General features: G+C 49.6%; 1 protein-coding gene across 1 annotated transcript in view; it reads left to right on the top strand.

The window, feature by feature from the left end:
* The window catches only part of LOC119974034, a 71,487-nt gene that overhangs the window by 11,135 nt on the left and 36,891 nt on the right, over positions 1–23,461 (top strand). The window contains exons 3-5 of the mRNA XM_038812854.1: positions 3,040–3,146; positions 6,035–6,115; positions 14,558–14,677. Of these exons, the coding sequence (XP_038668782.1) occupies positions 3,040–3,146; positions 6,035–6,115; positions 14,558–14,677 (308 nt within the window). The remainder of the gene's footprint in view (positions 1–3,039; positions 3,147–6,034; positions 6,116–14,557; positions 14,678–23,461) is intronic.

Raw genomic sequence — 23,461 nt, 5'->3', positions numbered from 1 at the left:
TGCCTGCCAATCAAAGCAATCCAGCAGACTCACTGACAGCTATGTCCTGTTTCTTTTTAAGTTTAAAAAGCAGGGCATCTAAAAAACTTTAGATCATGATAGTTAAATAGACTTTGAGCTGAATTCACCGCTTCTCGATGCCGGCAGCAATAATTGCGAGCAAGCGGAGAGTAGCGTGCAATGGAAAACCATTATTTGCACCTGACGCCTATTCCACTGCCATGATCTGGTTCCTTGCTGGCAGCGTTATCGAAGCTTGCACCTCGTGCCGGCAGGTCTACGCAAAACCGTCATTTGCATGGATTTAAATATTATTTAGGGGTTGTATGCTTCATGCGCCAACTCTCTGCGATGCACCACCACTCTTCGGCAGAAGTCTTGTGGGCGCAAATTGGTGCAAGTATTTACAAGCGGGGCCTGGGTTCCATGGCAGTTGAGGGGCTGTGGGAAGCTAAAAGAAACGTGAAAAAATTGTCAGGCACACCGCACCATGCTGGGGGTGGTGTCCCTGGCTGCTCACACTGCTGACTGCTCACCATGTCCTGTAAATGCTCAGAGAGCATCTGGTGATGTGGGAGTCCACCCAGGCCGCCCCTCTGGAAACCCTCATACCCCAGCGGTATCAACAAGGGGATGGGTGTGGCCTGACTCTATTAGTGGCCCACCGGTGCTTCTCCTCAGAAGCATTGCCCCACTGCAGAGGAAGAAGGGGATTAACAGAGCTCACCCCAACCAAAGGACACTTGCACATGGCCGCTGGAACCCTGGTTTTCTGCCTCTCAGGTCAGAGGCCTCACCAGTGACCCCCACCCCTATTGCTCACAAGCTGTCTCTTCCTGGTGAGGCTGGTATCACTGGCTGCTTCTGCCACCTCCTCCCAGGTGCCTTTCAGGGGAGCAGGCTCGAGTCTGTGGCCCACACTCGGCATCGAGCAGGGGGTCCACTTCGGACTCCCTAAATCAGGGGGCAGATCTTCTCTGTGCCATCTTTGTCGCTGCTGTGAATGTGTGGTGAGTGAAGCGCTTCAAAACAGCCTTGGCTGTCTGGCTCTTTAGCGTTAATTCCAGCTCCAGTGGTTACACCGCCCATTGGGTTGGGAATTGCTTTCAATTCGTGCCGGCAGAGTGCAGGCCAATACGTAGCTCCTGAAACGCGGAATGGATAGTCTCCCAACGATAACGTGAATCTCATGCCATTCAATCCCGGCAGGAACACTTGGGGGCGGGATTCTCCAGCCGCCGACGCCAAAATTGCGTTCGGCAATCGGCCGGAGAATCAAAGTTTCCGACCAAATCGGGGGCGGTGCCGCTTTTGCCATGCCAGAGTGGGGACAAGGCCTCACAATCAAAGAATCCAGCCCCTTGTCTCCCAGAAGGGGAATCCCAGCCCTTGTCTGCCCTTCAAGAATGTTTACATCTACTCCATCATTTTGTGACTCCCACAATGCAGGTTAAGGCCCTTGGACCAGCCAAAATAGAGTCTGTTTGAAGTGTCCTGCCCACAAGAATGATGTCCTGATCCCGTTCCCTCCTGGAAAAGAATTGCACCTGTCGTAAATGAGGGTGGGGCGTCTGCATCTGGGTCCCGCCCACCATTTTTAATGGTCTGCGGTGTCTTCCTGACTTTGCAGAAATTTGGTCCAAAGGCTTTCAGTATCTTAAAGGAAGAAAAGAAATGGACAAGGAATTCCAGAAGTTAGGGACAAAGTAGCTGAAGGCACGTATGCTGATATGGGCAAAATAATAGAGGATGCATAAGTGCCCAGAATTGGGGATAGTATCTGAGGAGAGGTAGCCATTTAAAAATGTCAGCTAGCATAAGGCTAGAAAGGCAAACTCAATGGACAATTGTTAACTGGGGATGTAAGTAAAAGAGCAGGAAGTGGGCCTGATGATGAAATGTGCTCAGGGAGGCATGGGGGGAGATGAAAGAGACATTACGGAAAGATGCAGATTCAATACTAGGGCATCAGGAAGATCTTTGGGGGACGTTTGGCCTCGTGAGAAAGGAGAATGGGTGGAATAAAGCAGAAATAGTTGAAGGGGCACTCTCAAACAGTGGCAAAGGGATCCTTAAATTCCTCGCATATTGTGGAGGTGAGGGTGGAAGGGGTACAAAAGAAATGTTCAGGAAATGGTTAGCAGAGAGAAACGAAGCGGAGGTTATCTTCAAATTCACAGTTGATCCTGAGGGAGTGAGCATTTTTGACAAAGAATAGAGTTCAATAGTGCTTGATGTGGTCCAAACAGATTGAGTCTCAGATGGCTAAACCAGGCGTTCTTGAGTGCTTCAGGTTTATGCCCTTGGACTTGAGGGGGTAAAGAAGGGGGCTTTCCTATGGGAATAACAAGGGTGAGAGAGAATAATAGTAATAACTGGTAAATAAAGGACATTAAAGACATAGGTGGGTGTAATTAAGGAAATCAATAGCTGCAAAATTATGGATGGGCGATTGAGATGGAAGGAGATTAAGGGAGGACAGAGAAATGAAGAGGCAGTGGCATTGAGGGATGAGGAATTTCTCATTGAAAACATCTATGAAAAGCTTGGACCTGATCCTCGGAGGCAGTGGAGAATGAGTATTCTGAAGGCAGGCTGATAGGAATGGGTTTCCTCCGGGTGCTCCGGTTTCCTCCCACAGTCCAAAGACGTGCAGGTTAGGTGGATCGGACAAAAAAGTGTACAAAAAAGGTTAGGAGGAGTTACTGGGTTACGGGGATAGGGTGGAAGTGTGGGCTTAAGTGGGTTGGTGCAGACTCGATGGGCCGAATGGCCTCCTTCTGCACTGTATGTTCTATCCAGACAAGACAAGATGCTCAAAAGAAGAGAAGGGCAGGGGGGAAGACAGAAAGATGGCATTTGGAGAGAAGAGCCATACTTCACCAGGAGGGGGAGAGAGGGAAGGGGCAAGGTGTCCCCAGAATACATTATCAACTGATGTAATGTGACATCATGCTGCCCAAAGATCACCATCAAGATCCATCATTAAGATTATGTTTCATTTAACGATCTTTCCCATTTTTCTGTTCCTAACAATAGTTTTAAATTTTACTGGTGGCACCTGCACTGTGCTTGGAATCTGGCACGAACCTCAGGGCAGTTGTGGCTCTGGGAGAGACGTATTTTCTCCCTGTGTTCAGATCAAGGTAAGAGTGACAGGATCAGATTTCAACTCACTTTAGCCTTTATAAAGATCCATTATTTGAATGCAGGTAATAACAGCAAGAAAAAGGTTCTTCTGTATATTAAGATCACATATATTTAAAACCTTCTGCTAAACAGGCAAGAGGTCAGAGGACCGGAAAGCTGCTAATGTATCATTATTTAAAAAGTAGTAAGGGATAGAATAAGTAATTATAGGCCTCGGACGTGGGAAAACTATTAGAGAATAGTCTGGAAGTAAAAATAATCTTTTAGAGAGGTTTTTTGTAATCAAGGGCAGACAGCGTGGGTTTGTCAATGGAAGGTCTTGTCTGACTAACCTGATTGAATGTTTGGGGCGGTAACAAGGAGGATTGATGAGGGCAGCAAGTTTGGTCCGGTCAATTAAGAATTTAGCAGGACTTTTGGCCAGGTCCCACATGACAGACTGGCCCGAAAGTTAAAAACTTGTGAGATCCAAAGGAAAGTCTGAAGTTGGATCCAAAATTGAAACAGTGACAGGAAGCAGAGCGTTATAGTCAAAGGGTGTTTATGTGACACAAAGGTGTTTCTAGTGTGGTTCTGCAGGGCTCAGTACTGGATCACTTGCTGTGTGTGGTATATAGCAATGATTTAGACTTAAATGTAGATGCCATAATTAAAAAGTTTGCAGTTGAAATGAAAATTGATAGTACAAAGATCATATGAAAGAAAGCTTTAGTCTGCAGGAATATACCAGTGGACTGGTGAAGTTGACATAAATGGTATTCAAACCAGAGAAATGTGAGGTATGCTCTTGGGAAGGGTAAATGAGGCAAGGGGATACACAATAAATGGTGGAATACTGTAAGTGTAGAGGAACAGAGGCACTTTGGAGAGCATATTCACAGATCCTTGAGAGTAGTAGAGCCGGTGAATAAAGTGGTTAACATGGCAATTGCGCCATTTTCCATTATGAAATGAAAAACGAAAATCGCTTATTGTCACGAGTAGGCTTCAATGAAGTTACTGTGAAAAGCCCCTAGTCGCCACATTCCGGCGCCTGTCCGGGGAGGCTGGTACGGGAATCGAACCGTGTTGCTGGCCTGCTTGGTCTGCTTTAAAAGCCAGCAATTTAGCCCAGTGAGCTAAACCAGCCCCTGGATTGGCCACGGCATAGAGAAAAGAGCAGGGAGACTGATCTAGAAATGTATTAAACACTAGTTATAATAATTTTATTTTTTTAAAAATAAATTTAGAGTACCCAATTATTTTTTCCAATTAAGGGGCAATTTAGCATGGCCAATCCACCTATCCTGCACATCTTTTGGGTTGTGGGGGCGAAACCCACGCACACACGGGGAGAATGTGCAAACTCCACACGGACAGTGACCCAGGGCCGGGATTTGAACCCGGGTCCTCAGCGCCATAGGCAGCAATGCTAACCACTGTGCCACCGTGCTGCCCTAACACTAGTTATAATAATAATCGCTTATTGTCACAAGTAGGCTTCAATGAAGTTACTGTGAAAAGCCCCTAGTCGCCACATTCTGGCGCCTGTTCAGGGAGGCCGGTACGGGAATTGAACCCGCGCTGCTGGCATTGTTTTGCATTACAAGCCAGCTGTTTAGCCCACTGTACTAAACCAGCCCCTGTTTGCCCACAGTTAAAGTACAGTTTTGGTCACTGTATTACAGGGAGGATGTGATTACATTAGTGATGAAATTTACAAGAATATTGCCAGGAATTAAGAATTTTAGTCATGAGGAAAAATTGGATAGGCTGGGTTTATTTTCTTTCGAACAGAGGAGGCCGAGAGGAGATTTAATTGAGGGGTATATTATGAGTAGCTTAGAGTGGATAGGAAGAACTTACTTCCCTTAGCAACAAATTCAATAAACAAGAGGCATAGATTTGAAGCAATTGGTGGAAGGATGTCAAGGGAGTGAAGAGAGGCTGGTGGAGTCTGGAATTATCTGAAAGAGTGGCGGAGGCAAAAATGCTGATCACATTTAAAAACTGTTTGAACTCCTGTGATCACTTGATTGCCTCAATTGGCTTCCGGGCAGGAAGGCCAACCGTGACCCTGGACTTAATTGGAGTGAGTTGGGGAGGTGAAAGGGGTTTTGGCCAAGGCTCTGACAAGGTCACCGAGTGCCACAAGAGAATCCAAACTAAGAATCGGTGAGTAGGTTCTTGCAGCGTAAGAACCACTTGATCACACTGTCAATGACACCTTCCATCCATTACTGATGATTGAGAATACACTCATGAGGCAGTAATTAGTTGGATTAGAGAGCTTCTTTTTGTTTTGTGGACAGGACATTCCTGTGCAATTTTCCCCATTGTAAGGATAAAAGAGGTGATAGAATCATAGAATCTCTACAGTGCAGAAGGAGGCCACTCGACCCATCAAGTCTGCACCAACCTTTTTGAAAAGCAGCCTAACTAGGCATATTCCCCTACCCTATCCCCATAACCCACCTAACCTGTACACCCCATGTAAGGGGCAATTTATCATGACCGATCCACCTAACCTGCACATCTTTGGACTGTGAGAAGAAACCCACGCAGACACGGGGAGAGCGTGGAACTCCACACAGGCACTCACTCAAGTCCTGAATTGAACACAGGTCCCTGGCGCTGTGAGACAGCAGTACTGTGCCACCATGCCACCCTCTGTTGACCAAAGAATTTGATCCAATTAAGTGAAGGCATATACAATTTAGGATGTTTGTCATAGAGGGAGAGACATATTGATGGCTAAGTTAGTTAAATTAAGCTTTCCTTTCAAATTTGATTAACAAAACACAGCCGTGATGAAAATAAGGAAAAAAATCCTGAAATACATGAGAACAAACTCTGCAAGATTTCCTTTTTTTTGGTCTAAATTGAAGCTTCTTGATCTCACCAGGTTACTGTTCACCTATCTGATGGTTCTAAAAGGATGGCTGTAATAATGGAGAATGAACAAGCTTTGGTAAACTGTCAGCAGGTGAGAGGAACAAACAATGGTCTTCACCACCCTTCTCTGAACTTGTTCTCTCTTCAACAATTTCTTCTTTAACTTGCTGCACTTCCTTCAAATAAAAAGTCTGGCTCTGGGTATCCATATGCCTGTATTTCTGTGGGTTTGTGGAACTCTCTGTTCCAGTCCTACACTACCACACTCCCACAGCTCTTTTTCCGTCACATCAATGACTGTATCTGTACCACTTCTTGCTCTTGTCTGGACCTGGAAAAATGTATCAATTTTGCTTCCAATTTCCATCCCTCTTTCCTTTACATGGCCCATCTCCGATAATTCCCTTCCTTTCATTGACCTCTTTGTCTCCGTTTCAGGTGATCGGCGGATCATCAATATTCACTATACACCCATCGATTCTCCTAGCTACCTTGACTACATCTCTTCACACCCTGCTTCCTGTCAGGACTCCATCCCATTCTCCCAGTTTTTTTGTATCTGTTGCATCTGTTCCGATGATGCCAACTTCACAAATGATGCTTCTGACATGTCTTCCTTCACTGTCGCTTCCCCCCACTGTGGTTGACATGGCACTTTACTGGGTTCGACCCATTTCCCACACCTCTGCCATCGCCCCTTTCCCTCCCTCCCAGGTGAGGTCTCCCTTGCCCTCACTTTCCAGCACACCAGCCTCAAAAATTTAACAGATCATCCTTTGCCATTTCCGTGAACTCCAGTATGATGCCACCACAAACCACATCTTCTCCTCACCCTATCATCAACATTCTGCAAGAACCGCTCCTTCCCAGACACCTCAGTCCACTCCTCCGCCGTGTCCCTAACCTTCCTGTCATTTTCCATTCCAACTCAGGCTCTTCTCTCATTCCCACATGTCTGTCTTTGGCCTGCTGCAATGCTCCAGTGAAGCCCAGTGCAAACTGGAGGAGCAGCATCTCATCTTCCCATTAGGCATGTTGCACCCTCAGGATTCAGCAATGAGTTCAACAACTTTAGACTGTGACCTTTCCCTTCCATCTTGACCCCTTTTTCCTATGCCAAACACTTTTTGTCCCAATGCAAACCCCCCATCCCCTTCCCCCACTGAGCCATCTGTTACTTTAGTTTGCTTTCACTGACCTTTATATTCGCATGAATACATTCTTTATCTTACTTTGTGCCACTACCAGCAGCTTCTATAGCCCTTCACACTGCCATTAACACGTCCCCCTGTCTTGTGCCCTACACATCCTTGTTGCAATCTCTGCTAGCTCCCACCTACCACTGACCGTCTATCATGCTCTTACACAGTATATAATCCATCACATTTCCCCCTCTCTTTATCTCTGAAGAAGAGTCATATGGACTTGAAACATTAACTCTGTTTCTCTCTCCACAGACGCTGCTGGGCCGACTGAGTTTTTCCAGCATTTTCTGTTTTGTTAATGGTCTTCAGACCTTTTCTCAACAGAGAAATTAATTCCAGGTAGTGTGACAGGATGGGACTTCCATTAGCTCCAGTGTTAATCTCAGCCCAATTTCCAAGGGCAGAAAGTTTACCTGCTGTTAGCCATGTAAGTCCCTATCTGTTGCTGGAGATTTGGGGCAGGCACGTGAATTGCAACTACAAGGTATATTCACTTTCATTGCTCATAAAGAGTTCAAGTTGTTTGAGTTTGGTTCTGGCCTGGTGAGCACTAAGGTTAGTCACTCGGTGAAGCTTAGAGAGAGAAGATGACAAGGGAGGCGCAGGGTCATTGAAATCAAAGTTTGCAAAGTCATAGATCTTGGTGTGCAGAGGACAGTTTCAAAGTTTGGCAATGATACATATCTTGGAAGTGTTGTAAACCGTGAAGACGACAATTTAGAACTTCAAAAGAACATAGACAAGTTGGTGGAGTGGGCAGATATGCGACAGATGACGTTCAATGCGGAGAAGTGTGGGGTGATGCATTTTTATAGGAGGGACAATATAATATAAGGGGTAAAATTCCAAAAAGAGTGCAAGAACAGAGGGACCTGGGTGTATATATGCACATCGATCATTGAAGGTGCTAAGACAGATGGAGAGAACAGTTCATAAAGCAGATTGTATTCTGGCCTTTATTAGGGGCATAGAGTACATGAGCAAGGAGGTTCTGCTGAATGAACACAAGACACTAGTTAGACAGCCAGAATATTGTGTACAGTCCTCAGCACCACTCTGTAGGAAGGATGTGAATGCATTGGAGACAGTGCAGAAGAGGTTTACAAGAATAGTTCCAGGCTTAAGAAACTTTGGTTATGAAGATAGATTGGAGAGCTTGGGACTGTTCTCCTTGGAGAGGAAGGCGAAGAGGAGATTTGATACAGCTGTTCAAAATCTAGAGGGAGCTGTTCAGAGTAGATAGGGAGGTTCCCACTCGTAAAAGGATCAAGAACAAGAGGGCACAGATGTAAAGTGATTTTCAAAAGAAACCAAGGTGATGTGAGAAAAAAAACTTTTCACACAATGAGTGGTTCCAGTCTGGAATGCATTGACTGGAAGTGTTAGAATCATAGAATTTACAGTGCAGAAAGAGGCCATTTAGCCCATCAAGTCTGCACCGGCTCTTCAAAAGAGCACCCTGCCCAAGCCCACACCTCCACCCTATCCCCATAACCCAGTAACCCCACCCAACACTAAGGGCAATTTTGGACACTTAGGGCAAATTTAGCATGGCCAATCCACCTAACCTGCACATCTTTGGACTGTGGGAGGAAACCGGAGCACCTGGAGGAAACACACACACACGGGGAGAACGTGCAGACTCCGCAGACAGTCACCCAAGCCAGGAATCGAACCTGGGACCCTGGAGCTGTGAAGCAATTGTGTTAACCACTTTGCTACCGTGCTGCCCACGATATGGAGGCAGGTTCAATTTAGGCACCCAAGAGGACATTAGATGATTATTTGAATAGAAAAAATGTGCACGGGTACAGGGAAAAGGCAGGGGAATGGCAGCAAGTCATAATGCAGCTTTGGTGAAGCGGTGCTGACATGATGGGCCAAATGGCCTCCTCCTGCATCATAACAATTCTGTGATTGTGATTCTGGGATTGTGAAAGACTTGAGGCCTAAAATCTTTTAAGTGGAAATGAAACTCACACTTGGGAGAAAGGTATCTGTAATACCACCTACTGGCCAGCAATGGATGGAATGGAGACTCAATGTCAACCCAGTTACTATTAAGGAAAGAATAATGGGGAGTAGCTAAGTTGTAGCCAGAGGCATGAAATCTAGCCGTCATATATTGGTTGGGACTGGAGATCTTGGATGCCCTGAAAATTGTTTTTAAAAACACTTTGGTGTAAAACATCTGAAAATTGGATGAAGAAATAAAATGGCAGATGGACCTGGTTGATTTGGCACTGCACCACCTAGTGGTGGGAGACCAGCAATGACATTGTGAAAAGTAAATAGACATTTCCTGTTATTGAATATTGCCCCCTGATTTATATTATAATTGTTGACATCAAAAGTGTGGCTTAAAAATTGTGAAATTGGAAGTAAGTTTGATATGGGCAGGAAACAAATGTCAAATTCAAGATTTATTAGTGGGAGAGTTTTTGTTGTGTTTGTTACAATGAATGAGAGGATGCACTGGTTTACAATAGAAGTTTTGCGAAGCCAATATATTTTCCCAGCAGGAAGAACAGTGAGGATTGGGGATGCAGTTTTAATTTTAAATAGCTTGGAATATTTTTTGTGTGTACACAATGCTGGGAAGAGAAAATTGTGGACAGAGTTTAACATTTATTTTTAACTGTTGGCAGTACAACTTGGAAAATGGGCCATTGTTTTATTTAAGGAGATGGAGTTGAAGAGCTGTGAAGAGTGAGGGAGATATTGCATTGTTTCAAATAGAACCAGGAAACTTAATGTGAGGTCAAACAGTGGGTATGGGGCCACTGGACTGGGGAATGGCAGTGAGGGGAGTGGCCACTGGTCTGGGGTTTAGCAGTGGGGAGAGGCCCCCTGGTCTGGGGTACGGCAGTGAGGGGAGTGGCCACTGGTCTGGGGTTTAGCAGTGGGGAGAGGCCCCCTGGTCTGGGGTACGGCAGTGAGGGGAGTGGCCACTGGTCTGGGGTTTAGCAGTGGGGAGAGGGCCCCTGGTCTGATGTTTAGCAGTGGGGAGTGAGTCCCTGGTCTGGGATTTGGGAATGAGGAGAGGGTCCCTGGTCTGGGGTTTGGGAATGGGGAGAGGGTCACTGGTCTGGGGTTTGGCAGTGGGGAGGGGTCTGCTGGTCTGGGGTTTGGGAATGAGGAGAGGGTCCCTGGTCGGGGGTTTGGCTGTGGGGAGAGGGCCGCTGGTCTGGGTTTGGCAGTGGGGAGAGGGTCCCTGGTCTGGGATTTGGGAATGAGGAGAGGGTCCCTGGTCTGGGGTTCGGGAATGGGGAGTGAGTCCCTGGTCTGGGGGTTGGCAGTGGGGAGAGGGTCCCTGGTCTGGGTTTGGCAGCGGGGAGAGGGTCCCTGGTCTGTGGTTTGGCAGTGGGGAGGGGGTCCCTGGTCTGGGTTTGGCAGTGGGGAGAGGGTCCCTGGTCTGGGGTTTGGGAATGGGGAGAGGGTCCCTGGTCTGGGGGTTGGCAGTGGGGAGAGGGTCCCTGGTCTGGGGTTTGGGAATGGGGAGAGGGTCCCTGGTCTGGGGTTGGCAGTGGGGAGAGGGTCCCTGGTCTGGGGTTTGGGAATGGGGAGTGAGTCCCTGGTCTGGGGTTTGGGAATGGGGAGAGGGTCCCTGGTCTGGGGGTTGGCAGTGGGGAGAGGGTCCCTGGTCTGGGGTTTGGGAATGGGGAGAGGGTCCCTGGTCTGGGATTTGGGAATGGGGAGAGGGTCCCTGGTCTGGGGTTTGGCAGTGGGGAGAGGGTCCCTGGTCTGGGGTTTGGGAATGGGCAGAGGACCCCTGGTCTGGGGCTTGGGAATGGGGAGTGAGTCCCTGGTCTGGGGCTTGGGAATGAGGAGAGGGTCCCTGGTCTGGGATTTGGGAATGGGGAGAGGGTCCCTGGTCTGGGATTTGGGAATGGGGAGAGGGTCCCTGGTCTGGGGTTTGGCAGTGGGGAGAGGGTCCCTGGTCTGGGATTTGGGAATGGGGAGAGGGTCCCTGGTCTGGGGTTTGGGAATGGGGAGAGGGTATCTGGTCTGGGGTTTGGGAATGGGCAGAGGGTCGCTGGTCTGGGATTTGGGAATGGGGAGAGGGTCGCTGGTCTGGGATTTGGGAATGGGGAGAGTCTGCTGTTCTGGGGCTTGGCAGCGGGGAGAGGGTCTGCTGGTCTGGGATTTGGAATGGGTCGCTTGTCTGGGATTTGGGAATGGGGAGAGAGTCTGCTGGTCTGCGATTTGGGAATGGGGAGAGGGTCCCTGGTCTGGGGCTTGGCAGTGGGGAGAGGGTCCCTGGTCTGGGGTTTGGGAATGGGCAGAGGGTCGCTGGTCTGGGATTTGGGAATGGGGAGAGAGTCTGCTGGTCTGGGGCTTGGCAGCGGGGAGAGGGTCTGCTGGTCTGGGATTTGGGAATGGGTCGCTGGTCTGGGATTTGGGAATGGGGAGAGAGTCTGCTGGTCTGGGGCTTGGCAGCGGGGAGAGGGTCTGCTGGTCTGGGATTTGGGAATGGGGAGAGGGTCGCTGGTCTTGGATTTGGGAATTGGGAGAGGGTCACTGGTCTGGGATTTGGGAATGGGGAGAGGGTCGCTGGTCTTGGATTTGGGAATTGGGAGAGGGTCACTGGTCTGGGATTTGGGAAGGGGAGAGAGTCTGCTGGTCTGAGGCTTGGCAGCGGGGAGAGGGTCTGCTGGTCTGGGATTTGGGAATGGTTTGGGGTTTGGCAGTGGGGTCTGGGTCCACTGATCTATGATATATTGCTGTACGCCAGCCAATCAACCAGATGTAGGGACTCAGTGCCAAGCACAATGTTTATTTTTCCTCGTGAATGGTGAGTGGGTGATGTGTCCAAAGGATCATTTTTATTTTAGCTGATTAATTGGGAATAATTGCAGAGGAGGTGGGAATGAGGGAGAATTAGTGGAACAACTGGCAGAGAAAAAGCTGAGATATAAAAGAGTTAAAATACAAAAATTAATAAATAAAATTAAATAAACAGCATATTTGCTCTGACCATTCATAATTATGTGCACAATGTTACAGGCAGACAAGACAAATAAGTTCCTACGTCATTGCTTTGTGACTTTTTGCTGAAGTGATCACTGCTGGAAATGTAACACATTTCCACATTTTGTAGCCAGTATTATTTTTAAGCACAGAACAAATGAAGAGTAAAAGCAAATTACTGCGGATGCTGGAATCTGAAACAAAAGGGAAAATGCTGGAAAATCTCAGCAAGTCTGGCAGCATCTGTGGGGAGAGAAATGAGCTAACGTTTCGAGTCCAATGACTCTTTGTCAAAGCTAACAGACAGAGAAAGTGGGAAATATTTATACTGTGGAGTGAGAATGAAAGATGAGTCATAGCCACAGAAACCCAGGGAAACCGGGTGCTAATGGCCACAGATACCAAGGGGAAAAAGTGCTAATGGCAGTCCCCAGAGAGGACAAAAGATGTGAATGGTCAAATAGCAGGGAAACTAACATCAGAGGATGAACTGTAGGTGTGGGGGGAGGGGAAGGGGAAGCAAAGAGGAGAAAGATACAGGAAAGGTGGATAAGATTGGGGGGGGGGGGGCGGAATTAAATGTATATTAAGAAAAAAGAAATGGTAAAAGACAGTTAGAATGAAATGAAAACAAATGGGTCGAGGTGGGGCTGGTCATCTGAAGTTGTTGAATTCGATGTGCAGGCCGGAAGGCTGTAGCGTGCCTAACCGGAAGATGAGATGTTGTTCTTCCAGTTTGCGTGAAATGAAGAGTAAAATTCTTTGCTTGCTTTTCTCTACTTGCTTTTCTCCAATCTAATAACATCTACAGCACCAGTCTGAATGTTCTGCTTTCCACATCAGCCAGTTTAATTTTAGTGAATCTATACCTTGGTATAATCGAGCATGAGGGACTAGATCAGAGTTCTTCAAACTTATTTTCCGGGGACCCATTTTTACAACCGGTCAACCTTCGGGACCCAACCCGGCCGACCTTCGCGAGCCACGCCGGCCGACCTTCAGGACCCAACCCGGCCGACCTTCGCGAGCCATGCCGGCCGACCTTCGCGACCTACGCCGGCCGACCTGCCGACCCACCATTTTCTCTTACCTTGTTTGCTGCTGACAAAAATGGAGGAAATGATTTTGGGTCCCTTGAGCTCCTCCAATGGAACCTGTTGGATGAAGGTGAAGCCTTCCGGTGTCGGAAAGTATGGAGTCTCCATCTGCCCAAAGTTCTGCATTTTTTTCCTGTAAAATTTTATCAAATAAAACCCCCCCGAACTTGTAAAAAAAAGAATAAAATAAAGGAAAAAATTAAAAATTAAATGCATAAGAGAAATGAATAAATCCACACCATTCCCCCCGAACTTGGAAAACAAAAAGCTGCGACTGTTGATAAAAAATGCAGCCGTACTGCGCATGCATGCACGATCATCGGCGCCCATTCGCATAGCTTTTGCACATGTGCGCCGATGATCTGGCACTTTTTATTAACATGTTTGCGGCTATTTTGAAGGCCGCCTGCAGCCTGCGTTATTAACAGCCGGCTGCTGCAGCTGTTGCGCGCAGATTTATGCGCTTGGGAACGCCGCGACGGACGTCTCCGCGACCCTCCCGAAACCCACCCAGGGTCGCACCCCCGAGTTTGACAATGCCTGGACTATATTAAGTCTGATCTATTTCATGTAAGACTTTTACAATCAACGTGAGGGCAGATCTTAATCATAACTGCCTGGCAGGAGAGTAAACTCAGCTTCAAGGGACACTGCTGTCATTCACTATCCAGCTTTGTTCCTGCATTTTGCTGTTTAATGCTCCGTTTAAGGCTAGCTGGGGGGGGATGGGTTGGCATGAGAGCCTGTAAGTGGCATGGGGAGTGGTTGGGGTTGTGAGAGGGTGGGAGGGAGGAGGGCTTAGAGGGCCTAAAGTTCATGGAAACAACTGGGACAACGTTCCAGAGAACCAAGGCAGACCTTGTAAGCAGCCCGGCATGGCACAAACCCCCTGTGGCTGCCTCTGATCTGTGTCCGTAGGTTACAGGCCCCCACACCATCCTGCACCCACAGCCACCCCTCCCAGAGCAGAAATCGTGTCTGACGGGGCACTTTCTCTAGAGATGGGTGGGTGAGCCTGGAAAGTTCTCAACCTTGCGCTGCTCACCTCAGGAGTGAAAATCCGGCTCAGCAGGTCTTCACACAGCTCTCCATTGCTCCATTTTACGTTGAATTAAAGGAGACAATTTAAAATATTACCATCTTATAAGACCTCGCATTACAAAGGCTACTACTCTGTATAAGTAATTGGTGGCCTAGACATGATATTTACTGCTTTACCTAAACAATGGCCAATTCTTATTGATCATGTGATTCCTTTAGTGCTCTTTCACCTTTGGTCGCCATGGGGTTTTTGCTGATCGCTTAGTGGACTGTCACGGTTGGCGAGAAGATTACAGCAGACCTGCTTGTGTAATGAAATACCTTGATCGGTTTGGACAGGTAAAGTCTTCTAAACAAATGCTAGCTGAAGTAAATTATTATGTGCTTGAACCCAATAATTTCTTCATGATTGGAATTTGGGTATAAGTGATTTTTTAAAACCATATTTAACTTCTGCTTGATTCTGTCAACTGTTAGTTGTGTTGGAAATATAACCAAATATGTTTTCTTACTTTTTTTCTGCAATTGTTTCCTGTCCCCTTCTCCTTGCCTGAGGACGTGGACGATTTGGTTTTGTATGATGCCGAGTGCTCTGTACCGTGCTCAAGTAGGCATTGTTCCTATCTGGGATCTAGACTCTGAAGTGTTTGTTAGATTTTTGATTGTAGGGACATCTCAACCAACCCTGCCCCAGTCCTGATCAACATCTACACATCCGTATGCCCATCAGGAGTTTAAGGCTAGTGATGGCGGGGAGCTCTGCTCACTTTTTCTCTCTCCTAACCCAAAGGCACTCAAAGCAATTGTAGAAGCCCAACTTTCCTGGTTGAGATCACAGAACGGGAAACGTTACTGCTTTGTACAACTCTGCTATCGACCTTAATAGCTGAGCCAATGTAGGAGTCTTAATTATTGCCACTGCAGAAACTTTGTAAAGTGCAACACATTTCTTTCAATTCAATTTTAATCAAGCCGATTGGTGAAACTTCCATCATCTACAAGATGATTAACTACCAGAATTTCCTAAGATAAAACCTTGCATGAGTTGTGTTATCAGTGCAAGGCTCTCAACAAAATTTCTTCTTTTCCCACATAAATTAACCTCAGTGATCGAAAAAGATAAAGTTTGTTGATGTTATTTGTATTGTACTTATCTTCCTTCTTGAGGTTAGAGTTTTGCTGCACCATCCATGTGGGCCCACAATTTGCAGACTCGCAATTTTATGCTATTTCCACGACTCACTGGGAAATCATCTTAATTCCGTCAAGCAATGGGAGATTCCTGTACCTGTTTTACTGACCACTAAAGCTGGATCATGATTTGCAATCTCAGATCCTCTGTGAGGCCTTGCTGATTTCTATATTAGACCATTAAGGGATGAATGTACACTTTCTTTTCCTTAAGAAGAAATGGTGTACCAGAACTAGTTTCACATGATAAAATCTGTTCGTCAGTCTTGGAATGGCATTAGTGGCTATTCTTGTTTCGCTGGCTCAAGAAGGAAATTTGTCAATGGGGCGTTAGTAATCTGAGTTTCATCAGGTTAAGAAGCAAAATTGAAGATAGCTTTCAATGCAGTTAAAAGTTGCAGATTTTTGTGACTTCTGGTGGCCATGGGGTGAGTAGTCGCACGCAGGGCAGTTCCAACACAAAGCTGTGGATTTGCGCTCTTTTTGCCTGAAGATGGTAGAATTTTGATGGGGAAAGTGTAGTTGAAGGTGTGGAAGAGAAGTCCCCCTCGGAAGTGACTGCCTATCAGACCCAGCAGAAGAAGGTTAAAGACCTGGCCAAGGAATTGGAAGAGACCTGTGGTGCAGTAGCAATTGGAAAGATGGCAGAGGGGGAACAGTCGTTGCATGCTGGAAAACCCCAGATGGAGCAGCTGATGACGTTTATTAAAGAGGTGTTCCGCCAATAAAGAAAGGAGATGCAGGAAGATCAATCGAAGGCCGTCGAGGGAGCGGTTGCGCCCCTGAAAGGCTCGATGGAGCGAGTTGAGAAGTGCTTGGAGGCACAGGGGTCGCAGATCCGGGAGATGGAGAGGGTGACGTCTGAGCACAGTGATCGGGTGGTGGCATTAGAGGTGGAGGTGGGGCTCCTGCGAGACCTTTGCAAGTCATTAAGAGCAAAGGTAGAGGAGCAGGAGAACAGGCCGAGAAGGCAGAACCTTCATGGGTGGGCAGTGGGCCAGGGAGAAACGGATCTGTGAATGGGAAGAGAACAAAGTCCGAATATACCAGGACATTAGAGCGGAGCTGGCGAAGAGGTGTGCTGCGTTTAACAGGGCCAAGGCGGCTCTCTGTCGACGGAGGATCAGGTTTGAGGTACTGTACTCGAGTGCCAGGAGTAAGTACTATTTTGACCAATTGTGATGACTGCGATTCCCCCCTCCGCCGCCGGCGCCTGTGGTGGTGTTTATTTTTTGGAGGAGGCGACCTGTGGTTTTGGATGTGTCATTGTTTGGGTGGGGTAGGGTGAGTTCCACAGGGAGCCACTTGATCAAGGAGGAAGGAGGGGGAAGGGTGGAGGAGTGGACAGGAGGAGCCTTCGGCAGGAGCTGCCATGCTGTTTAATGGAAGTGAGGTGGGGGAGATGGCCGCAAGGGTTGGCTGAGGGGTGTATGGAAGGGGAGGGGAGATAGGGGGAGGGAGATGCGACGTGGCAGAGTTGGAGGAGAAGCGTGGTCATGGGCGGAAAAGGGGGCCATCTTGGAAATGCCGAGTTTAGGGCGAAATTGAAGGGAATAGAATTGGTAGGGGAGAATGATGGACAATAGAGGCGAGTGGAGGCGTAGGCCCCTGGTAAGGCCCATAACATGGAACATGCAAGGGCTGAACAGACTGGTAATGAGATCTCAGGTCTTTGCGTAAGTGAGAAGTTTAAATGCAGGGGTGGTCTTTCTGCAGGAGAAGCACCTCCGCGTGAGGGATCAGGTGAGGCTGAGAAAAAGATGGGTGGATCTGATATTTCACTCGGAATTTGACAAGAAGTCAGGGGGGTGGCCATTCTGTTTAGTAAAAAGACGGGGTTTGTAAGTGCCAAGGAAGTGCAGGACCCGGGTGGGAGATACATGATGGTGAGCGGAGTGTTGGAGGGGATGTCGGTGGTGCTGATGAATGTATATGCACCGAATTGGGATGAGGTTGAGAGCGTCTTCAATGCTTCCCAGAATGGACATTTTGGTTCAACTCCACGTAATCCTTAATCACCGACCGCAACTTATCACAGAACCCCAGCCACGAGTCTAACCTCCATCCCGGCCTCTGCTCCCGTCCCGTGCTGAGTGAAACCTGTAGTGGGTGTGGTACGTGGTCCGAGTTGACAATCCCCACGTACTCAGCTGTCACCATCCCTACCAACACCTCACGGTTCATCACAAAGAAATTGATTCTGAAGTATACCTTGTACACTTGCAAGAAGAAAGATTACTCCCTCTACTCAGGGTTCTTAAACCTCCACGGGTTCACCATACCTCAATACTTCTAATGATCCAACCTCCACCACACTCCGGGGCAGAGAGTTCCAGAGATTTCCTACCCTATACAAGAAGAAATTTCTACCTACCTCAGTTTTAAATGATCAGCCCTTGATTTTGTAGCTGTGTCTCCTTGGTTGAGACACTCTCACTTGTGAAAGCATCTCACCGTGACTTCCGGTTACGGCTATGCCTGGGTAGGTCGCACGTTCGGCAGCTCCCTCCGAAAACTGACTTTTGGGCCCTTTTAAGGAGCCCCAGCGGCACTTGGTTGATGATTCCCGGTGTGGGAAGATGGCAGTAAGGTCCCCCCAGCACTGTATGGAGTGGACAAGGAGCGGCGCGGTCAAAAAAGGGGCACTAAAGAAGAGAGGAGAACGGGCACAAAAAAGCAAGATGGTGCCGGGCGGAGACCAGGCAGCGTGGGTTCAACGGTCATGGGAGCAGCAAGAGTTTCTACGAAGCTGCTTTGCAGAACTGAAGGCAGAGATGTTGGCCCCTATGAAGACGTCGATCGAAAGGCTGGTAAAGACCACGAGGATACAGGGGAAAGTGATTAAAGAGATGCAGCAGAAGGCCTCTGATAACGAGGACGAGATCCTGGGCCTGGCGGTGAAGGTGGAGGCGCTCGAGGCACTCCATAAAAAGTGGCAGGAGAAATTCGAGGATCTGGAGAACAGGTCGAGAAGGAAGAATTTGCGGATTCTGGGTCTCCCTGAAGGTGCGGAGGGGTAGGATGCTGGGGCATATGTAGCCACGATGCTGAGCACGCTGATGGGCGCGGGAGCCTTCCCGAGGCCCTTGGAGCTGGATGGGACACACAGAGTCCTGGCGAGGAGACCGAGGGTGAATGAGCTGCCGAGAGCTGTGGTGGTGAGGTTTCACCGTTACACCGACAGGGAGTGCGTCTTGAGATGGGTGAAGAAGGAGCGGAGCAGCAGGTGGGAGAATGCTGAAATTCGCATTTACCAGGACTGGAGCGCAAAGCTGGCCAAGAAGAGGGCAGGATTCAATCGGGCCAAGAGAGGCTCCACGGAAAGGGGGTGAAGTTTAGGCTGCTGCAGCCCACGCGATTGTGGGTCACATATCAGGACCATCACCACTATTTTGATACGCCAGACGAGGCGTGGACCTTTATCAAAAATGAGAAGGTGGACTCAAATTAGTGGTCTGTAGCATGTTTTGGGGGATGTTGTGGAGTGGGAGAGGGTGATATTTGTGTTTCTATTTTTTTCTGTGCGGGCGCTGATCTGGGTGGGGTTGTTCCCCGCATTCGGTGGGGGGGGAGAAGGGGCCGGGAACCCTGGGCCTTGGGATGTGGGTGAGTTTGTAGGAGAATGGAGCTGCGCCAAAGAAGGCGGGGCAGCCCAGACTGGCAGCGTGGGTTTTCTTTTTCCGTGGAAAGAGAGGGGGCGGGGCCGGACGCAGGAAGGCGGTATTGGACTGGAGTCCACATTGGTTTGCGGGGGGTGTGGAGGGGGGGGGGGGGACTTGGGTTTTAGGAGGGAATTCTGCGGGATCGGTGGTAGAGGCGGGAGCGGCTGGGGTCAGCAGGAGTCAGCTGACTTACGGGAGTGCAATGGGGGGAGTAGGGGGTCAAGCAATTGATTGGCCGGGGGAGGGGAGGTTTGGGGTGGGGGTACTGGGTTGCTGCTGTATTGACCGAGGGGGAGCTGGAGATAATAGGGAGAGTCGGAGCGGGGGGGTCTCCGTCTGGGGGGCTGGAAGGAGCGGCAGACGTGTGCATGTGGCTGGCCCAAAAAAGGAGATGGCTAGTCAGCAGGGGAGGGGGCGGGTAGCCCTCCGATCCGGCTGATCACGTGGAATGTGAGAGGCCTAAATGGGCCGGTCAAGAGGGCCCGAGTATTTACGCACTTAAAGGGACTGAAGGCAGATGTAACCATGTTACAGGAGACGCACCTGAAAGTTGCGCATCAGACCAGGCTGTGGAAGGCATGGGTAGGGGAGGTCTTTCACTCCGGGTTGGACGTGAAGAACAGGGGGGGTAGCAATTTTGGTGAGCAAGCGAGTGACATTTGAGGCGGTGGGCATTGTGGAGGATAAAGGGGCCCGGTATGCGAGGGTGAGTGGTCGGCTGCAGGGGGCCCGGGTGGTCCCGGTGAATGTATTTGCCCCAAATCGGGACGATGCAGGGTTCATGAAGCGGATGATAAGCCGGATCCCGGATTTGGAGGTGGGGAACCTAATTATGGGGGGGGGGGGGGGATTTCAACACGGTACTGGACCCGGCAACGGATCGGTCTAGGTCTAGGTCGGGTAAGAGGCCGGCTGCGGCCAAGGCCCTGAGGGGGTTTATGGATCAGATGGGGGGAGTGGATCCGTGGAGGTTTGCTAGGCCAAGGGCGAGGGAGTTCTGCTTTTCCCAAGTGCACAAGGCCTATTCATGGATAGACTTTTTTGTGGTGAGCAGGGCACTGATCCCGAGAGTAGAGGGGCCATCGCGATTTCGGATCTCGCCCCGCACTGGGTGGAGCTGGAGTTGGGAGAAGAGAGGGGCCAGCGCCCGTTGTGGCGCTTGGATGTAGGATTATTGGCGGATGAGGAGGTCTGTGGGTGGATCCGGGGGTGTATACAGAGGTCTATGGAGGCCAATGACAATGGGGAGGTCTCAGTGAGTGTGGTCTGGGAGGCACTGAAGGCGGTGGTTAGAGGGGAGCTGATCTCCATCAGGGGTCACAGAGAAAAGAGGGAGAGGAGGGAGAGGGATAGATTGGTAGGAGAGATACTTAGGGTGGATAGGAGATATATGGAATCCCCCGAGGAGGGGCTGTTGAAGGAGCACCGGAGTCTCCAAACGGAGTTTGACTTGCTGACGAAGGGGAAAGCTGAGGCCCAGTGGAGGAAGGTACAAGGAGCAGCGTATAAATGTGGGAAGAAGGCGAGTCGGATGCTGGCGCATCAGCTGCGGAGGAAGGAGGCGGCTAGGGAAATTGGGGGAATCAGGGACAAGGGAGGGAATAACTTGCGGAGTCCAGCCAGAATAAATGAGGTCTTTAGGGACTTTTATGAGAACTTGTACAAATCAGAGCCCCCAGAGGGGGGGGGGGGGGAAATGCGGCGGTTCTTGGACTAATTGAAGTTTCAGAGGGTGGAGAAGCAGGTAGAGGGCTTGGGGGCCCCGATTGGGATGGAGGAGCTGGTTAAGGGGTTGAGGAGTATACAAGCGGGCAAGGCCCCAGGACCGGATGGGTTCCCGATTGAATTTTATAGGAGGTTTTTGGAACTGTTGGCTCCGTTGCTGTTGAGAACTTTTAACGAGGCGAGAGAAAAAGGAAGTCTTCCCCGATGATGTCGCGAGCTCTGGTCTCGCTTATTCTTAAGAGGGACAAAGACCCGCTGCAGTGCGGCTCATATAGGTCGGTTTTGCTGTTTAATGTGGATGCCAAGTTGTTGGCGAAGGTCCTGGCCACTAGGATTGAGGATTATGTCCCAGGAGTGATACATGAGGATCAGACAGGATTTGTGAAGGGCAGGGAGCTGAATGCAAATGTGCGGAGGCTCCTGAATGTAATTATGAATCCCTTGGAGGGGGGGGGGGGAAATGCAGAGGTGGTGGCGGCTATGGACGCGGAGAAGGCCTTTGACCGGGTGGAGTGGGAGTACCTGTGGGAGGTGCTGGGTAGGTTTGGGTTTGGGGAGTCGTTCATAGGGTGGGTTAAATTGTTATACCAGACCCCGGTGGCAAGTGTATCGACGAACAGTTGAGGTCAGAGTACTTTAGACTATACCGTGGAACGAGGCAGGGGTGCCCCCTGCTGGTTGCTTTGGCGATTGAGCCATTGGCCATGGCGCTGAGAGAATATCGAAGCTGGAGGGGTTTGGTCCGGGGGGAGAGGAGCACCGCGTCTCACTATATGCGGATGATTTGCTTTTGTATATTACGGACCCGGTAGAGGGGATGGGGAGGTTATGCAGACCCTCGGAGTTGGTAGACTTCTCGGGGTAATTGCTTAATGTTGGGAAGAACAAGCTCTTTGTGGTGCATGCACGGGGCCAGGAAAAGAGGTTGGAGGAGCTGCCGCTCAAGAGGGTGGAGAGGAGTTTTCGGTATTTGGGTATTCAGGTGGCCAAGAGTTGGGGGGTCTTGCATAGGCTCAATCTGGCGCGGCTGGTGGACCAGATGGAGGAGGACTTTAAGAGGTGGGACATGCTACCGCTCTCCCTAGCGGGTAGGGTGCAGTCTGTCAAGATGACAGTCCTCCCTAGTTCTTTGTTCTTCTTTCAGTGCCTGCCCATCCGCATCCCCAAGGCCTTTCTCAAGCGAGTGAGCAAGAGTATCATGGGATTTGTGTGGGCCAATAAGACCCCGAGGGTTAAAAGACTGTTCTTGGAACGCAGTCAGCAGGGGGGGGGGGGGGGGGAGTGGGTTGGCGCTGCCGAATCTGTGTAGCTACTACTGGGCAGCAAACGCGTCGATGATTCGGAAGTGGATGATGGAGGGAACAGCGGCATGGAAAAGACTAGAGGCGACGTCTTGTGTAGATACTAGCCTGGGGGCACTGGTGACGGCACCGTTGCCGCTTCCGCCGATGCGGTATACCACGAGCCTGGTGGTGACGGCAACGTTGAAGATTTGGGGGCAGTGGAGGCGGCACAGGGGGGAGACGGGGGCCTCAGTTTGGTCCCCGATACGGGATAACCATAGGTTTGCCCCGGCCAGGATAGATGGTGGGTTCCGAAGCTGGCACCGAGCGGGAATTAGAAGGCTGGGGGATCTATTCATTGACGGGACTTTTGCCAGTTTAAAGGCACTGGAGAGCCCAGGTGGTGGTCGTCAGGACCGGGGAAAAGAACCGGATGGTTGTAGATTACAGCCAAACCATAAACCGGTACACGCACCTCGATGCGTACCCCCTTCCCCGGATTGCAGACATGGTAAACCAGATCCCACACTACCGGGTGTTCTCCACAGTGGATCTGAAGTCTGCAAACCACCAGCTCCCAATCCGCCCGGAGGACCTCCACTACACGGCCTTTGAGGCAGATGGCCGCCTCTTCCACTTCCTCCGGGTCCCCTTCGGCGACACGAACGGTGTCTCGGTTTTCTAAAGAACGATGGACCGAATGGTAGACCAGTACGAGCTGCGGGCCGCATTTCCGTACTTGGACAATGTCACCATCTGCGGTCATGATCAGCAGGACCACAACGCCAACCTCCATTTTCCTATTACGCCCAGTGGGTCCCCAACTACGCGGACAAAGCCCGCGCACTAATCAAGGCCACCATCTTCCCACTGGCGGCCGAGGCATGGTGGACAAGTCCGTCCCCTTCCAGGTGGAGAGCGAAGCTTCAGAGTACGCCCTCGCCGCCACCCTTAAACTGGCGGGCAGGCCAGTAGCATTTTCTTCACCCTCAACGCCTCCGAAATTCGACACTCCTCGGTCAAGAAAGAAGCCCAAGCCATTGTGGAATCTGTACGGCACTGGAGGCACGACCTCACTGGTAGGAGGTTTACCCTTGTTACTGACCAACGTTCGGTAGCGTTCATGTTTGATAATGCGCAAGATCAAGGATGATAAGATCTTTAAGTGGAGGATCAAACTCTCCACCTATAATTACGATATAGTATGTCGTCCTGGGAAGCTCAACGAGTCTCCAGATGCCCTGTCACGCGGCACATGCGCC

Source organism: Scyliorhinus canicula, chromosome 11 (genome assembly GCF_902713615.1).
Source record: "Scyliorhinus canicula chromosome 11, sScyCan1.1, whole genome shotgun sequence".
Taxonomy (NCBI): domain Eukaryota; kingdom Metazoa; phylum Chordata; class Chondrichthyes; order Carcharhiniformes; family Scyliorhinidae; genus Scyliorhinus; species Scyliorhinus canicula.
This window is presented reverse-complemented; position numbering and strand designations above follow the sequence as displayed.